General features: G+C 38.5%; 1 protein-coding gene across 3 annotated transcripts in view; it reads left to right on the forward strand.

Moving 5' to 3' along the window:
* myh10 (myosin, heavy chain 10, non-muscle) overlaps window positions 1–19,305 on the forward strand; it is a 90,158-nt gene that overhangs the window by 25,767 nt on the left and 45,086 nt on the right. Inside the window, exons 4-8 of one of the 3 annotated variants that reach the window (XM_084716232.1) lie at window positions 14,509–14,536; window positions 17,050–17,152; window positions 17,925–17,954; window positions 18,184–18,198; window positions 18,606–18,623. In XM_084716232.1, coding sequence (XP_084572358.1) covers window positions 14,509–14,536; window positions 17,050–17,152; window positions 17,925–17,954; window positions 18,184–18,198; window positions 18,606–18,623 — 194 coding nt within the window. Of the gene's footprint in view, window positions 1–14,508; window positions 14,537–17,049; window positions 17,153–17,924; window positions 17,955–18,150; window positions 18,199–18,605; window positions 18,624–19,305 lie in introns of those variants that run through there. The other 2 variants (XM_084716230.1, XM_084716231.1) reach the window with 2 other exon arrangements.

Genomic DNA, 19,305 nt, shown 5'->3' on the forward strand with positions numbered 1-19,305 from the left:
ATATCATTCCTGCAACACATGTCATGGGGTCACAGTTTGAGGCAGTAACCAAATGGTGTATGAAAGCAATCAAAGAATCAAGGTAATTTATTATCATTGCATTACACAGAGTGGTGCAACAAAATTGGAAATGTTCTTCCTTCATGATACACACACAATACAACATATGCACACATAATATATTCAATTCAGAATGAAATAGAATAAAATGGAAAACCAAATAAAATGGAACAGTTAACAGTTATTTACATATATACATATGCACGTCTACACCCAGGAAATAATTCTGTAGTGCATTTTTTCAAATTTGCATCAGCAGCAAGATGGTGATGATGATGATGATGATGATGATGATGATGATATGGTCGACACCTTGACATAAAAAGTTCTGACATCTGGGAAATCCTCCTTCCCGCATCCTAGCAGAGTCTTCCATGTCATCCTGTCAGCTCAGAACTGCTCCTGTGCAACAGCTTGATCCGTGATGTTGTGGAGCAGTTGTCTTTGTGTCATCATAACAGTCTCTGGTACCCATAGTTTTGCCGGCTCCAGTCCCATTTCATCCCTTCCATTTCCCTCACCAGACATTAGCCAGGAGCATTCTTTAACTCCCAGCTGTCCCTGCGCACCTCCTCTCGTCCTGGGGTGTCTGTGGCAACGTGCTCTGGTCTGGTTGGTGGTTGAAAGATGTCGACTGCATTGTTGGTCATCAGGGTCCGCTGCTCTTTAATCCAAACTCCATGCTTCCTTTTCCAGTGCCTACGACTGCATTTCTGTCATAAGTGATATTTTTTCATCTTTTTTGCTGAAACACATAACAGTTTAAAAGAGAAAAGTAGCAAAGTTTGAAGGCGCTACCAGCATCTACATATGCAACTGTTGCCAAATGTATGCTATGTGTAACTATGTATTAGACCTTTCACACTTCATGTTTAGACTTTGCAGTGTCAATTGCCATCTGAGCAGTAAAGAACACTTGAGACAAATAATTTGTTGCCTCTAATTTATGACCTTTGGAGCTGAACAGCTTGAGAATCATATTTATGGCTGAGGGGTGTCTAAACCTTGCAGGGATCTGTTAATTACCTCAGCATTGCTGTGAAGCCAGTCACTGCTCAGATGGGAGGTTAAATGAGGTGTTGCCTAACAAAGACAGGGTGTGTGAGCAGACCTCTAGAACTTACTGCACATCTGTCATTGATTAGTGGTCCAGATACTTTACATAATTGCTCTCGCTGCTCAGCCGACGTGAACTCACTGACGCACATGAAGCTAATTTTATCATATCTGGAAATGTGTAGTGAGGAAATGCTGATGCTTGCTTGAATGAAAACATGTGTTAAAGGACTGGTCATGTCAGCATTGCGATGGATTCCAACAGTGGACATGCATCAACAGCACTCAAAGTGTCCCTAGGTGGGCTTTTGAAAAAGGGGGTCTTTGTTTCAGTGGAAATGGTTAAAGACCCCCCTTCTTGAGTCTCCCTGGTGTTTAATCAGGGCGCTAGGTCAAGTCTAGTGAGATCCATCTTAGCTTAGTGAGGGTTTTCCCAAAGCACAGCTCTTTGATTTCTCTCACAGAGGTCCACTTTATCAACAATGAACAAAGCACTTCTCATCTCACATGTCAGCAGCATTACTGATATTGATAAAAGATTAAATGACTTGTTTTGAAGAATGCAAAGCATGTTCCATGAAGTTTCCAGGGTACAGTGTAATCTATACTATCAGGAATGAACTTGGGAATGTTTATAATGGCACAGTGTTAGACTCTCAGGAAACACTTTCCCACCTGGCACCAATGAGCTCTATAGCAAACAGTAATGGCTTTGATGGCCTTTTGAACTGAGGCTTGATGCCGGCCTCTTTCAACCTCAAACCCCCTCCTGGGCACCCCACAGCACCTTAAGAATACGCACACAGGAAATTTTTGCGAAGCGATGCTCCACATTTCAAAAAGATGCCGCAAGGAGCTGTGGATGAGAGACAGATTTACAGTCACTGAAGCCATTGTTCTTTTATTCTCCCAAAGATTGCTCTTCCCCCCAAAAAAAACAGCTGGAACAGATGTGGTTGTGGCCAGTGAAACTGCTCAGTCAGTAACTGAAGGAGCGCTCCTGTTTTCTTTGTAATAGGTCTCAATAAAGCTCACGGTTTTATCCTAAATAATACTAACACTGTGCTAGTATGTGCAAAGTATTGCACAGTACTAGCCCTTTTGTATCCCTTTCAAATGAAATCTAGGTATAACAAGGCAGATGAGCAGTGGTGGACAGTAGCAAAGTACATTTATTTGAGTATCTGTACTTTACTCAAGTATTTGTTTTTTTTGGAAACTTAGAACTTTAAATTCCACTACATTTCAAAGACAAATATTGTACTTTTGACTCCACTACATTTATAGGAAGGTTGTTGTTACATGTTACTTTTAGGCTAAGCATAGCTTTGAAGTCAGCTGTTGCTGTTTTTTCTTTTCTAAAATACGATTGGCCACACGCTGTGTTCCTCACAGAAGGAAACCAATCACAGTGGTGGGATCGATGTAAAAGTGGAAATGCGTCATCCAGGCACTCTCTGTAACAAGAACAAGCAAGCTCTCCCTCTTTCATTCAAACAAAACTCAGTAATGGTGACGGCAGGAGAAAGACTAAATTACAGTTGGCGTCAGTCTAATTTCATGCTGTGATTTTAATACAGTTGCATCAGAAAATGACAACAGCTGTCCTTTTTGTTTTTGATTGTATTTCTATGCTGAAGTTTTTATAGGTGTTTCTATAGACTTTGTGTAGCAGAGTGGTTCTACAAGCATCAGTGCATCATTAGATGATTTCAGAGAGTTACAAGCTTCTGTAAATGCATCATGAAAACAATACAACAATGTACTGATGTTATATAATGTACTTTGTAATTTGTACTTTTAAATACTTAAGTATTTCTAAAAGCATGTACTTTTGAATACTTAAGTACTTTTTAAAGCAAGTACTCTTGTACTTGGACTTCAGAATTTTGACTGAGCAACTTTCACTTGTAGTTGAGTAATATTTGACTAGAAGTATCTATACTTTGACTCAAGTACTGGGGTTGAGTACTTTGTCCACCACTGCAGATGAGTAAAGCTTACTACAGAGTAACACTGGATATGAATAGATCATCTCTGTGCTCCCCACAATTAAGAAGCAACCTTGAAGTAGAGCTGCAGATTTTGTGCATTGTCTTCACTCATGGTTGAAAACGTTAGCAATCAATTAATCATTAATGATTGATAAGATAAAAAAAAACTTTTTTTTTCTCATTTGAAGTTTTATTAACACGTTCCTGGTGGCACATTAGTAAAGTGAAGTGTTAATTCATGAAGCACAAAGAATTTAAACAAACAAAATGATAAAATAAGGTTAACAATGTCAAATATGGCACACTTGCTGCCATTTCCAGGCAAACCAAACCAAACCACGAGAAAACCTGTGAGTGAGGAGTGGTGCACAAAACATACATTATTAGTTAATTAATTATTAATTGGTTAAATTCTTAAAGGAGATTTATCAATTAATGATAAATCATAAACATCCCTACCCTGAAGACCTTGTGTGTATCAAGTTAATGTTTTCTTCCCTGACATACCGACTCACACATGGGAACTTTTTAAAATGACTTTCAACTGATTTAAATTCTAACCAGAAGCATTTATTATATTATAATATTTTATATTCCTCTAATATATTCTTCTAATATTAATTATTTATCCTAATGAAATAGAAGATGTGTCCCATTTGAACTCAAATATGGTGTCACACACATCTCTCATGAGCAAAGATAAAAGGTGTGTTTTTAAGATGTGCCTTGTCTTAAGTTGGTGACTTATATTAAATTCAGTGAGTTAGAGTCTTAAGTTCAGTTAGCATAGTCATCAAGTTTGGGAGACTGAACACACTGTTAGTGCTGATGATAAATTGTATTTTCAAAGTGATGCACAATAAACACATCATAAAAGCCTGCCTCGAAATGCAGTGAATAAGAAAAAAAAACTTAGACACACTATGCATTCACAGCATGTGAACATTTGACCTATCAGATGAAGACCTGGACGCACGGGTCATGCATTCAAACTAGGGCTGGCATGGTTGTGATTATTTTGACTGAAATTACGATATGATTAGTGGAAATTATCAATGATTAGTTGTTACAAACATAGGAACTGTGTGAAACATACCATAGAGCAACCATCCTCCATCACGACCTGCAATACAACCACAAAGAACTACACAACCAATTCAAAAACAAACTGCAAATGTCAAAATGTCAGAAAGACATAGGAACTGTAAAGCAGGTATACACACTATTCATCACAAGTCATATCACTGCAATATTGAACAATGTTATTGCAAGGGATAATAGCAATTTATCAATGATTGATTAATCAGTTGTTAACACTTTGATTGATCATGTAAAATTCAATAGATCTGCTATCAAATAAACATCTGAAATATGCAGCTCTTTTCATAAGCTACACTCTTAGAAATAAGGGATCCAAAAGGGTTCTTCCTGAATGGATCTTCATTTATTTATTTATTTATTTATTTATTTTTGGAAGAAAGGATTTGTCAGAGGTTTTTTGTACCGCAGTATAAAATGGTTCTAGGTAGAACTCCCTGGGTTGATTCAAGATGAAACCCTTGGAATATAAGAACAGCCTCAGGAGAACCCCCAGTCTGGATTCTTGTTAGCATCTTTAGAAAGGTAGAAAGGTTCTGGATAGAACCTTCAGAGAGGATCCTAGATGGAACCATTGCACTATAAAAGAGTTCTGTGTAGGACCTCTCACATGGGGTTCTTAGTAAAACTTGTCACAGATGATTCTAGGTATAACCCTGTATGTTGGGTTATTGGTAGAACTCTTTGAAAGGGTTCCAAATGAACTTTAATAAAACAGTTCTAACAGGAACCAAAAATGGTTCTTCTATGGGGGAGAAAAAAACATACATGGTTCTCGTTAGCACCTTTATTTCTAAGTGTGTATATGATGCTGTCAGAGAACGTGCAACACGTTGCTGAGGAGATAAAACTTTCATTGTTGGGTTGTTTGGTAAATGCAATTTTTTTAAGATTATGTAATCATGATTAATCAATGAATTGATTGGTAATTTTACCAATTATCAAATAAGGAAAGAGTTTACAATTTGCAACCCTAGTTATTGCATATTGTAGATTTTCTTTGTATTGTTCAAGCCGACTGTTGAGTGTAGAATTCCACAAAGAAATTCTTAGTTGTTGTGATTACAGGTGCAGCTGATTCCACTTTTCTGGCTTATTGTGCCTCCATCCATCACAGATGTTCAGATGTGGATCTAGAATACAAATACCTTCTCATTAATGTCAACCAGCGTAAAATGATCCGTCAGACTCACATAGTTTATACGAGTCTTTGTTGTAAAGTCTCAGACTAATAGTCCAAGATCTCCAAACTTCACCTGCTGGCTATTTTCTTTACATCAGCTCCTGGAAGTGAGACATCATTATGGACCAGCATTTTTTTACACTATAGTTGGAGCCAAACTAGATTTATTTCTGTTTTGTCTGTCTTCTTCCTCTTGTCTCTCTTAAATCTCTCACCTTCAATATGTCTTATTTTCCCTTTCACACGGATTTTCCGTTTTCCTCCCTCTACGTTTCTCCATTTGGCTGCGATACACCCCGTCACCACTGATTTATTTTGCACCTGATGTAGATATTAATCTCAGCTTTCCTCAACTATTTTCTAGATGCGTTTCTGAGCTTCAGTTTGCACAAATACCTTGAATAAAAATCAAAAGTCTGTTGTCAGTGTTTCTCAAACAGATAATCTTCCTATCAGATTTCATTACAGACTTTCCTTCTCAGAAATGAGAGAATGAAGGAGAATGATCCACATATGAAACCAAATCCTCTGGATCTCCATTGCATTTGTTTCCATCTCTAAGTCCTTGGCTGAAGCATCAGACCCAGAGGCCTTTACGATTATAGTCTTAAAATGGGTGGTTTAAAATGATTGACTGCTCTGACAGATACCTCTGGGTCATAGGATAGCCCCATCCCTTTTGACCAGTAGTAAATGGTTTTGTATTGTTGGTCGATATTCTATATTTGGAATGTGCAGCAAGATTAGAGACAAGTGTTGGTTCATGCCACTGCAAACATGACTATAGCCTTGTTTTAATAGGCTGTGGAGGCCCTTTGGCACTCTGTCATAAGTATAACTGCTCTGAGGTGTCACAGTAATAAACAATCACAAGCTCACTCTGTGTGTGAGATTGATTGTCTGTGCCAGAAAGGACACCAACACTCCTGCTCCATCCAAGTGCACATATAGAAGCAAATCCTGTAATTGCCTCCGGGGATACTTAACCCACTATTTTAGCTGGAAAATCAAATATATGTGGTAGTCTATGCATAGTCATTATACACTTTTGGCTCAGTGACTATGATGGTGTTGCATCATAGCTTGATGCATGGCTAGATTTGCAGGATGGGATTAACTTTTAGATTATCATAAACAAATGGTACTGGAAATAATGGCAGATGTAGTATCTGTATCAAAGATTTTTTTCCCCCTTTTTTGTATAATTATCTTTATTAATTTCATGCTGTACACCATGAGGTTTTACTTAGATTTCTATATTGAGATAAGGGGGCTTTAACATGACAACAAATATTCACAAAGAGTAACTGAGATGAATGATGAAAAGAAGACAGCACTGTGAGAGTGAGGGGGGACTATAGAGGCACTGCACAGGTGTGTGTCAACTCACTGTTGGAAAGAAGACAAAGTGAGAAAGTGGAACTGGTACCACATTATCACTGCTGAGAAAAAAAAATATTGAAAGCATTTTAAATATTTAATGAAGCTATTTATAGATATATCAATATTTTTGACAACACTAGCTGATATCAGTGACTGATAATTAGCCGCTTCTCATGGCTGATAGTATTAAGATAGCCATAATTTAACATATATGTGTTGACTGTTGGGCTGACTCTTCAAATGGTTAGTTTTTTCTTAAGTTCATCAAAAAACTTCACAAATATACTTTGGCTTTTATACAGCATTTGCCTAAAAATTTCACATCCTATCAAATCAGATGTTAATGTAGCCTTTATTTTATTAGCTGATGTTTGCGATATATATATATTGATCGAGAATAGCTGATAGCTGGATAGCTTATCGTCCCCGGTGTTCATTGTTCATTACAATGAAGAAACGTGAACTTTGTAGAACAGTGTGTCATTCAACAGTAATTTTTGCTTGTAAGACACATTTAAAACAGAACTGACACTGTGGCCAGCCAGGTTTATACAAAACGATGTTAGCAGATTTATGAACTTGTTTTATAATATTATTAATGTTTTAAATAAGCTGTGTGTCTACATTAATCCTGAGATTGGGGCTGTTAGTTTTAAAGCCCAAACACACCAATAATCCACCTACACAGGTGTTTTCAATTATGTTGCCTGGGGCGTGTTCAATCTGAAAACTGCACACTGCACAACAGTGTGCATAGATATGTTTTTTCTCATTTTGTAGATATGTCACAGGTGTTGTAAGCAGTGATGTGTATTGTAAACACTGTATTGAAAAGGCGTTGCAGTGCGGTTGCGGATACATCAGGGTGATCAGTGCAGCGTTTCTGTTTAAATAAATGTTTTGTTATGTTTTGTCAGGGCTGAACGCAGCCCTGATTAGACCTCTCCTCAGGATCATGTGGGCACGTACAAACTGTGCTTGACTGACATCTTCCTCAGCCTTCTGTTGGTTTGGTTGCACTTGTCAAGGTGGGACAACTGTCACACTTCACCTTTCTTATTGGCCCATATAGTTTTGTGACATCAGACATTTCACAGCACAGCTCCACCCAGCTTCAAGCTGATTGGGTCTGATTAGCCGCAGTAGTTGAAAACACGTGTGGATGTGCTGAGCCTTTAAGGAAGCATCTGCTCTGGCTGCACAGTTTACTGTTGATTTGTAATTCAAATTTAATTTTCCATCAAGAATAATTGTGTAATTCAGCTGTGTAATGAAGGTACTCTAACCAGCATTGGTTGTAGATATTGGCTTTAGGAGGAAGGACTTAGTAAGCTGTGGACAGGCCTGTATGCTACTGAAGAGGAAACTGGGTCTTTGATTGTCATTTCATAGTTGAGTAGATGCTCATTTACTGAAATAAATTTTTATAGGTGCTAGTTGATGACTTGGTTAATGGCTTAATAAACTGTCTGTACCTGAGCAAACATCATCAGTAACATTATAGCTCCCTTCACAGACAGCATGGAGACAGAGCTCTATTTCCTTTCTGTTAACAAGGCAGCATCATGGTGCTCATGGATTTGTCTTCATTAGCCTGAACATTTAGCTGATGTGTTGTTTATCTGGCAGTTTTTGTCCCGCTTTGACACTTTGCTAACAGCTAGATCAGTGTGCAGGACGGGTTTGTGTCTGAGGTGAGTGTTTGCACTTCATTGCCACTCCTAAATACAGGCATTAGCCATCAGTGGCAGACACTGGCCCAGGCCCAGCGTGCCACAGCCTCACAATGAGCTCACTGTCGTGAGCTGAGATCAGCTCCCCCTCCATACCCCCCCTCATCCTCTTCTTTCTCCTCACTTGGAGAAACACCACATGCAGAGCTGCTGTGTTTATGTCAAAGCCTTTAGACATCCGCAAATATTTCACTGTCACCAGTTTGTAAGACCACCAAGGTGGGCCCTTTCTATCTGAGGGCTACTTTTATCCACATCTGTGTAGCCTGTGGCATGTCCATGATGTCTTTGAAACCTTTGACGATCATCTGCTTTATTCCAACCTTCATACAATCTTGCTTTTTTTAAGATGTGACATATTTTTGCTTTCAAAAATGTCTTGATCTAATATTTAAGATGACATTCAGGCTTCTCAGCTTTTGCTTTAACTAATAATATTATATATCCTGGGGAAATCCTCACTGTCTACCCAGCATAATGGAGTCATGTGAAGCTGGCAAGAGCATTACCAATCATGCGAAACCCACAAAACAGTCCTTATGACCATCAAGTAATGTTCTGAAAATAACAGCCCCTGTTTGGGTAGTTCTCCTCTGCACAGACACACAGTCTTCTGCCAGTAATCAGCGCTCTACAGTCTGGAGAGGCTGTTAAGGTTGCAGCAGTGCTGGCAAATTTGTGAGTGCAAGTGAACAGTCTCACAATGATTGGATCATATCTTTCCACTGTGTCTGCAGCCAGCCTGATAAAGGCGACACCAGTTTTCTGAGCGGCGTGTCTGTGTCTGATTCAGATAGGGATGTGAATGTAAAGAAAAATGAGGAGGTGGGGGCTAACAGGGGGATTGTGTTTGCACGTGTGCTGTCATGCACGTTGCAGCAGCTGATGTCATGACTTGAGAAATCCTAAAGGACCATAGAAGCTTTAGTGTGTGCGAGCATTTGCATGCATGTTTGTGAGGCCAGTTCCCGCTTTTATGGTACTTAACTGCAGGAAGTTTCTGGTTGAAGCCAGGAAAGCCAGGTTGTCTCTGATGAGCCATCCAGCTGTGTCCTCAGTCAGATAACCTTCCATGATTTTAGCCCAGAGTCAGCACTTCAGTCCAGGAAACCTTCACCTCTGACAGAACGCTCCTGCCTGGATGTACAAAATGAGCTGAAATATTCACAGCAGTGCTTCCTAACATGTTTGGCTCATGACCCCTCAAAATGAAGCAGTCTTTACTTGTGACCCCTCGTCACATGTTATGGTCTTGAGTGCCAACATGAGTTGTGAGCAGTTCAACCAGAGCCTGAGTTTTCTTTCTTGTATTGTGGTAATTTATAGATTTTCAGAGGCTTGATTCTTTCACAAAAAGCTACATTGGAGAAAGTACATATCAATTTTTGATTAATCTTGGGTACTGCTCCGGGTGTCCAGGTTGTACAGGACTGTCCCTGCCTATCTAACCCAAAGGTACCTTTGCATTATTACCTGCCATCTTCCGTAAAAATTCTGACAAAAACACAAAAAAGCTGTTTTTTCTACCAATACCTTTGTGCTGATTTCCCATATTAGTGAAAATTGTGATTAAAAAAGTGTACTTAATTGGTCTTATGTAGCACACCTATTTTGATTGCTAATGTAGAATTGATTTATTTTGATGTGAATAGAAAATAATGGCAGTTTTTTTCACTAGTTTGATTTGAGGTCACTGCTCAGATCAATACTAAACCTTATTACTACGTATCTGAACAAGTCAGACACCTATTTTATATTGGGTTTTAGTTCTTCTTCTATTTTATGTTAGTAGCTGTTTTATACCCATACCTGTTCACTGGTCACATGGGAAAGCTCTTATCCTTCATCATTCTATTTTTTTAAATAAAGCCTGGAGAGTTTGTTCCATCTTGGTATAAAATTTAAATCCCTATTGACTTTTTTGTCAGTCAAATCATTTTGTTATTTAAGTGCACTGTGTACACTAGGGTTGGGTGATGTGTACACACACACTCACATCTTGTCCTCTCGAGTCTCAGCTGGAAAATGTGTGCAAGTGGCGAATTCACTATGTTACATGCTGTGTACGTTCAACTACACCCAATTAACAAAATAAATTCACAGAGTGTCAAGAAATTAAATATTCTCACCGATTTTCATTTTTAAACAAAGAAAAAAACACACACCTTCTGACTTTAAAGTTTATTTCTTTTACAGAACTAAGGTGAGCTTAACTGGCTTGTTAAGTTCTCATAAAACACACTTCATTCAAACTGACCAAAACCATCTTTGTTAGCCTGTCCCCTCTTCCAAAAATCACCAACTCAGGTTTGGTCGAGTTAAATCCTTAATTCACTACATGAAAAGAGTGCAAAGACTCTTCTCACTCGTCACCCAGGTCAGTGCAGTCAGCTAAGTGGGTATGTCCTTTGCTGCTGGATGAGAGTGTGGAGCAGTGACTATAACACTGCAGACCATTACATTAGCAAAATGAATTGGCCCCAAAAAAAAACCCAACAACCAGTGATGGATTCAGACCATTGGTGATGGACGAGATATTCATCCAATCGCTCACTCCTGGTGGACACTGCACATGTGACGTTCTCCACGTTAACCACCTGGTTAAATGATCAGCTCACTCTTCCAGCCACCTCTACCACTGTGATTTGAATCAAGTATATCCTGTTCACTTGTTGTTGGAACGGCAGAGGAACTCATCCACACTGAGTTTATTTTTCCTTTTCTCATCCAGCAGTTTTTATTCCTTTGCAACAAATCCTATTTTTATGTTGCATGATTAGATCGCTTCAGCAGGTTTTGATGGCCTGTCTGACACAGCGTGGGTTGTATTCATTGATTAAGGAACAAAGAAGTTCTATTTTATCAGTTTGTTGCATTTTCTGCCTGTTGTTATAACACTTCAGATCTAAAGTCAGTTAATTTGCAAGCTGTTGTTGCCTTGCAACCATTTGCTGAGGGCAAACTCGAGAGCAAGGCTTTTTTTCAGACTGTTAGTGAGCAACTGAATTAATATTAGAAAACTATCTTTGGATAAATGCTGAAGCTGAAATTGGCTTGTTCAGTCACAAGGCTGTGTTTTAAATCAGAGAAGCTTTGTCTTTTCCTGAGTTACTGTGACCAAGACACTGAGTTATTGAGTTAATCTACTAATGCACCAGCTTGCCAATCACTGGTAACTCTTTCAATTAACAAACATGTAGATTCTGCAATACAGTTACAGTATTAATGGCCTCTGAGAGCCGGCCTCTTGATGAACAGGCTCTTACTCATCAAATAAAAGATCCAGGAGACTGTCTTCGCTAGAATGAAACGAGGCAGAAGCACAGTTGATCTTAAACTGTCCAACCCACAAATATAATGTAGCTGCATTTGGTATTTGGGGATAGAGCCATATTATTTGGTTTCATGTTATAGTGGCATCATCATTATTGAAGATCTTTTTATATACAACGTTTTTAGGATGAGTGGGATTTCAATTCTTATTTGAATTCACATAGTTAAAGGACCAGTGTGTAGGATTTAGTGGAATCTAGTGGTGAACTTGTAGATTACAGACACCTTCAGGAATAGACGCTAATATTTCTAAGCACAGGTCTCACAGGCCACCAAGCTTATAAATTTGGTGACTGAAGCACATTTTTGGTGGCCCAAATGTAAACTTACATAAATCCAAGATAGAAAAAAAGCATTTCAATGCAGCTAATCACTGCTCTTTAACTGTGACATTGTGTTGTCCACTTTTCCCATGAATTGTGATGTGGTATTTCTGGTGAAAAACAAGCTTTCTTGGCTATGTGTGGAAACTGGGAGCACACGCTTCAGTCCATTACATCCTCCTGTGTCATATTCTATCCATTTAAACTCCTGCAGTCCATTCTCTATTAAATTTTTGATGGCATTTCAGTTTTTTTGTAGTCTCCCTTTTGTGTTTCTGGTTCTTCTGTAAGGATGAAGTTTGCAGTTTGAGTAGACTTGGTAAATCCAAACTTCAGTAGTCCTGACTAGGGTTGCAAACTGCAAGCACTTTCCTTAAAAGATCACCGGTAAAATTAACAATCAATTAATTGATTAATTGCTATTTAACAATTAAAAATGTTGCTGAAACCAAACAATATCAAATGTGTTTCTTTCCTTCTCAATCATAGCTTTATTTTTACAGCAATGTAGGCGTATTCTCTGACAGACGCAACGGCCGGCATATTAAATTAATGTACTTGAATATCAAATAGTATGTGGAGTGCGGTCAGAAAAATAATTTTGTATTTGATAGTCGAGTGATTGCATTTTACTTGATCAACCAAATTCTGAAGGACTGATTAATCATCATTATCCCTAGCGCTGACATATCGGTAGCTGGTGTCACTGTTTTCATAGAATATTGAATGAAAAGGTACAAAGGAATCAGAATGTGTGTGGAAGTGTAATGATGAAAATAGTTGGTAGTTGCAGCCTTAATATAAAGGGCTCATTTTAAGGTAACAACAACACAATGATTCTTATTTTAAGGTGATTATACAGTAATGAAAACATACTTGTGAATATTATGTTCCATTTCTGCCACATTCTGCCAATAGATCCTGCTAAATCTTACACACTGGACCTTTATTTAGACAGTTTAAAATGTTTATGTGCTCTAGTGGAGTCTGATGACTTTTATCTAATCTTTGGACTTGTTGCCACTCAGTCAGCCATGTGAGTGGACAGGAGGTCCTGTCCCGGTGGGGGGCATTGACAGGAAGACAGAGTACTCTTTTCCCATGACATCATCACCATTATTTCCCCTGTAGGGCCTCTAGATGACTCTGATCTGTCTCACTCCAAGCTCACAAGACTCTGCAAACTGGAATACCCCGGTGGTTAATGGACACACATTAGATGTCATATTTTATAGCCACATGACCGCAGGGCTAATTGCACTCAGCACAGCACACATTAACATTTTTAGACAACAAAAGAATTGGATCATTATTTGTGTCATCATGCTGTAAGTGGCTGATGCTTTATTCAGTCAAACTTGTGCACATTTCATTTAATTGATCCAGCTGACATTTGTAGAGATCCATCAGTATAATAGTCTACATTCTTGTACTATTAGTTCAAGTGCTAGGTTGTATGCAGTCTGCTATCACTGTAATTATTATCTCTGCCTGGCATAATCTGTCATGTGTGAGTGCATGAGCAGTCAAGCTGCTGTCTGTACTATTGGAGCAACTTAAAATTTTTTGTGCACATTCATGGCTGTATGCTGCAGGACCTCTGTAATTCAGAATTTTTTAAAAACCCTGGGGGCGTCATGTTTATGAGTTGTCCTTCTGTCCCATTCTTGTGAACATAATACCTAATTGGCCTTTTGGCTGTTGAACACTAAGAACAGCAATTCCCATTATCCCACTCAACTTCATGATGTCATCAAAATGTCTTTTGTTATTGTTCTGATGTGAGGGACTCCTAGCAGCAGAATTTAGCCTACATATGTATCTGCTGTTTTTTTTTAATTAATAAACCATCTGTACTTGATTGAATAAATTCAGGGATTACTGGCCGTAGTGTAAGTCTCAAAATTCTACTCCACGTCAGCATCCTGTATTTGCCGATACAGAGCTGACATTACAGTTGCCTTATCTCTCCTGTGCAGTGATTTGACTTCACAGCACCGCGTCTTTGCACTTCTGACATTACATTCCAGGAAGTACCTGCGGTGAAATGCTGTGAAGCCTGAGCCTACTGAAAAATCCGCCCCGACAAAAATCATTTTCCCGTTCTGGTAAAAACCAGTCTCAGGCTGTGAAAAACATGATATTTGAAACATCTGATGGCTGCTCACATGCACACACACTGAGCTTGACCTTCAGTTCCACATTCTGCTGATAAGACTTTATGTTCGGCACAATGTTTTGGTGATGAAAACCTTGTGAGAGCACAGAAGAGACTGAATCATTGACAGACTGCTGATATTGACTTTTTTTTCCTCCCCTTTTCCCCCTTTTCTTGTCTCCCACAGATCGAGAGGATCAATCCATTCTTTGCACGTGAGTATACAGGCTCAGTCAACTACTGCATGAATTTTATTTTAGAACCTCAATCTTATATAAACACTTTCTGTGCTTTGTTGAAACTGCAGCATATTAAAGTTAGTGTTGCTAAAACAATTCCAGGTGCCCAGACACATGCTTTTGAGTCTTATATCTCTGAGATATTGCATGTCTCCTTCCTGCTTTAACTTCTCAGAAATAACATCATGTGGACAACTCTATTTCCCTGTGGCTTTTTCTCTTTGTGTCTGAATTAAATGAAAGTGACAATAATGCATTTTACTGGTAATTACACAAGTTCACGGGCAGTGCAAGTGAACCAGCTGCCTCAGGGGCCTTGACGGTTATTTTAAATTGTGTATCTTCGTGACACTGTCCAGACTGTCAGTACTTGAGAAAAAAAGTGAGAAATGTGGGTCTGTGAAATGCCTGACATTTCTGCTACGCAGCCCTCAGGCGTCTTTTCAGTGACAAGTGTCGAGAGTTGACAGGAGAAAATGCCAGAGAGACTATCAAGACATGAGCCATGCAGCAGCTGTTTTTATTGATGCAGGCTGAATGGTGAGGTGTTTGTGCTATTTTGACCCTTATGTATACACATGGGGGATAAAAACTTTGATTACACTCAGATAATCAGTCAACTTTAATACAACATATTTTTGACTAAATGAAGACTAACATGTAAACTGATGTAATTCAAACTCAAACTAATAGAATCTAATCTGAATAATCGGTACAGATTGAATTTTTTCACATTTTTGAACAGTGGTTCAAACTTTAAATAAAAAATCTTCACATACTTACTAGAATTAAATTAACACCTCTCACTTGCAATAAAAAAAATATGCTGTAATTTCTTACGTGAATATTGTATACTGTGTTGCGTGTATATTTAAATGCATTACTGTGTTGTACAAAGAAAGATACTTTAAAATATCATAGGGCTGTTGTCAACCAAAGAAAATCTTGATCAACTGAAATTCTTCCCACTTCAACCTATTGACTGGTCAAAAAAAACAAAAAAAACAATCAGCCCCAGTGCACTGAGTGACTCTACCTGGCAGCCTAAATGGATGCTAATCAACGTTACACAGCGTTGCCAAACACAAGAACTCCTGCATTCCTTGAACATTCCTCTTTCACACGTTGCTATATCATTACCTACAGTCACAGTCTATCAAGTAAATTTACATACAGCAGCAACACTTAAGTTTTCTAAACTTTTTTGTACACTGTACACCTATGATAACTATGATAAATGAAATTAAAGTGTAAAAATAAAATCACCTTTATTCATTTCCATATCATTTTTCATTAAAGCCACAAAGAGCCACTGGAGAGGGGCTAAAGGGCTGCATATGGCTCCAGAGCTGCAGACCCCTGGACTAGTATGAAACACTATAATACTTAATATGGACATGCTAACAAAATGTTGAGGCCACAATTAAGACATGTTTGAGTCAGCACTCCGTGTTTATATGGCTGAAGTGAAGGAGCAGAGGAATCTAACAGCCAGCAGTCCGAGGCCAACAACAGAAACATTGACATAATCCCTCCATGATTAGCCTCTGTTCACAGTAGCCAACGAGACTGACAGCACTTACACACCGCTCCCCCTGTCTTTACTGTCAGCCACATCACACTCACTCAGTCTGAAAGCAAAACAATATTTTGTGCATACTTGGTGTATGCAAATTTGCACTTACTGTAAAACCTCAAGTATGCTCTAAATGTAAACCGCTCCCCCCAAAGTTTTTGCACGGCTCGGCGGACTTGAGAAGATTTCTTCCCTGTTTTTCTGTGCCTTGGTCTCTGTATAACAGAGCAGTGAGAGGCAGGCTGCGCATCCACATGCCAGCAACCACAGGCCTAAACTGGACTGACACTCCAAATATTGCAAAGACACACATGATTAGACACACACCAGTATTTTAGTTTGAGTCTTAAAGGGATAGTTCACCCGAAATTCAAAAATACATATTTTTTCCCTGGCATGTAGTGCTATTTATCCATCTAGGTGGTTTTGGTTGCAGAGTTTTGGAAATATTATAGAGATGTCTGCCTTCTCTCCAATATAATGTGACTAAATGGCACAAAAACCAGTGTGTCTTTACAAAAATCATAACCCAGTTATTCAAAATAATCCACACACCTTGTTGTGAGCTGTGTCATGTAGGAACTACTTTCTTTGTAGTAGAAAAGGAAGCATTACCATAGATTCTAAAGTAGTTCCAGTAGATTCTATTGCAGAAAGAAAGTAGCATGTGTTTTTGATTTTGGGGTGAACTGTCACTTTAATTATTTGTCAGTTCTCTGTAGCACAAAATCGGACGGGGCTGGTGTTCTGTCCTCAGATGCAAGCACCTGGAAATCTGTAAAGCTAAAGGAGGACAGTTTGATCCAGTTTTTTAAGATCACAGAGTGCCTAAGGTGTTACTGTGTTAAATGTTTCACACACACTGTTCTGAGGATGTCTGTTTTTGTGTGCATCATCTTCTTTTGTGTCACAGAGGTGAGTCAGGAGCTGGCAAGACAGAAAACACAAAAAAGGTCATTCAGTACCTGGCACATGTTGCCTCCTCCCACAAAGGAAGAAAAGACCACAACATTCCCGTGAGTATTCTCTTCTCTCATCTCTCTAATTTAGATTAGCAGTGCCTGAACTGAAAGAGCCCAGAGAAATGTGTTGAAATGCTGACATTTGTTTGAAAAATGAACTCTACCACTATGCTTTATCATATCTTTGTATGATTAAGACCTGGGCTTGGTTTCACAAAGACAGACATTGACTATGGCTTAGCTATAACAGATATCCAGACCTCAGATAATGTCTAAATTCATCCGTTACACAAAGCACTTTAGTCCTCAACTATCTGAAGTAGGACTACGGCACAATAAATTCTGCGTACATTAAGACCTTTTCAAAATAAAATAAATGGCCGACTCAATGAGCATATTGAACCACTCAGCTCTGTTTACCCCAGCAGAAAATATGTGACATTTGGAGGAAGTGAACAGTTATAAAGACATTTTTCTTGGAATGTTTCACAAATGGTGTAAAGATTTAACAAAAAATCTGATATGGGTAAATTAATCTCTAAAATATCTTTGTGAAACCAGCCCTAGGCTACTCTTTTGACCTTACACTATATAATGCAGTAATCAGGGTAACGGTTAGAAAATAACTAAAGAGCAGTTTGGTTGAGGTGTGATATTTGCGGGCCTCTTTGAGATTCTAATGAAAAAATAAAGTCACAAGTTACTGAGATGCACTGATCACAATAAAACAGGTAAAAGTATACATAATAGGTGACATGGCTTTGTGCACAGGATTTGTGTGCACACAATCTAATAATTTGCATTTGTTTATCTGTAACACAAACAGCCAGAATCACCAAAGCCAGTGAAACTACAGGCAAGTCTTTATGCTTTCTTTCACACCACCATGCATGCTACACTCACATTTTACTTTCTCTCAAATGGACTCATTGAATCTCTGTTTTACATGAGCCTACTAAGGGCTCATCAAATAGTGTACACAAGTATGATGATACCAGAAGTAACAGTTGAGACTTAATTGATTCTATTTGGTAAAAATGTACTGAGAACAGCATATTTAGTTTTACATGTTCTCTCTCTGTCAGGCACAAAATGCAGTTGTAAGTAAATTTAAAGTGGCATGATTGTTGTATTTTATGTGACTGACTTTTACTTTGTTCAGATGTTCTGTACTGTAAGTTTGCTCGCTGTTGTTGTGATTCACACTGTGAAATATAGTCACATGCATTTGTTGTGGTAGCCATTGTGCAGTCTTGGTTGTATGAAATTTTGCTATAAAATAGTTAGAAATCTTTGTTTTAAGGGGCAGGACTATAGACCACTGAGGTATTAGAATAACACCCGTTTCTAATTCCATCCTCAGACTGCTTTAGGTTCTGCTTAGATTCTGACGCTAATGCATCATTTTAAAAATGTTTAGCTTGAAGTGCAGGTTCATTTGTATCCATGACATTAATGCAGTTTATTATTTTCCATAATAACAATTGAATCTCCCCATATCCTACAGAGTGGAGCCCTGTTTTATGTGAGTAGTATGTAGTTTTTCATGTATCTCACCTCACTTACAATATAAACGGGATGCTTTACCGACTCTGTTTCCACCAACTTTTTACTCTGAAGAATAACTGACTATATTAACTCTTGAATATTGCCTGAATTGGGCAGTAGATGCTTCCCATCCACTTTAACCCACTTGCTGTAGTTTTGCTTTGACTTTTGCATTGCATGATCTGTACTTCCTGTCCTCGCTAATTAGAATCTGCTTCTTTCAGACATTTAACATTGACTTATAGTGTGAGGACATCTGCTCTCATAGGAATCATTCACTGCTCTAAACTTCATTTAATGAACTAATGGGCCACCATGAGGCTGATATGTGTCATGTTATGTTTTTCTCTGTATTAAGAAGCAAATTATTAACATTACATTCCTGCTGGCATGTTAACACTGGTTTCTAGTTTGATTTCTGTTGGCCTCAAAGTTCCAGCTTGTCATTTGGGAAGAACTGTGAGCGATGTATGTCGGGGCTGAACAATTAATCAAAATGGAAACCGCAATATGACCAAGTGCAATATCCAGATCATAGGCACTGCAATTTTTTAATAAAGGTAAAATGTCTTACGACATACCATTATAAATGAAGCATTGTGGAGCTACAGAGATGCACCAGCCAACAAATCATATTCTCCATATGCAAGGGAACATGT

This window comes from Lutjanus erythropterus, chromosome 3 (genome assembly GCF_056507025.1).
Source record: "Lutjanus erythropterus isolate fLutEry1 chromosome 3, fLutEry1.hap2, whole genome shotgun sequence".
In the NCBI taxonomy this organism is placed as follows: domain Eukaryota; kingdom Metazoa; phylum Chordata; class Actinopteri; order Lutjaniformes; family Lutjanidae; genus Lutjanus; species Lutjanus erythropterus.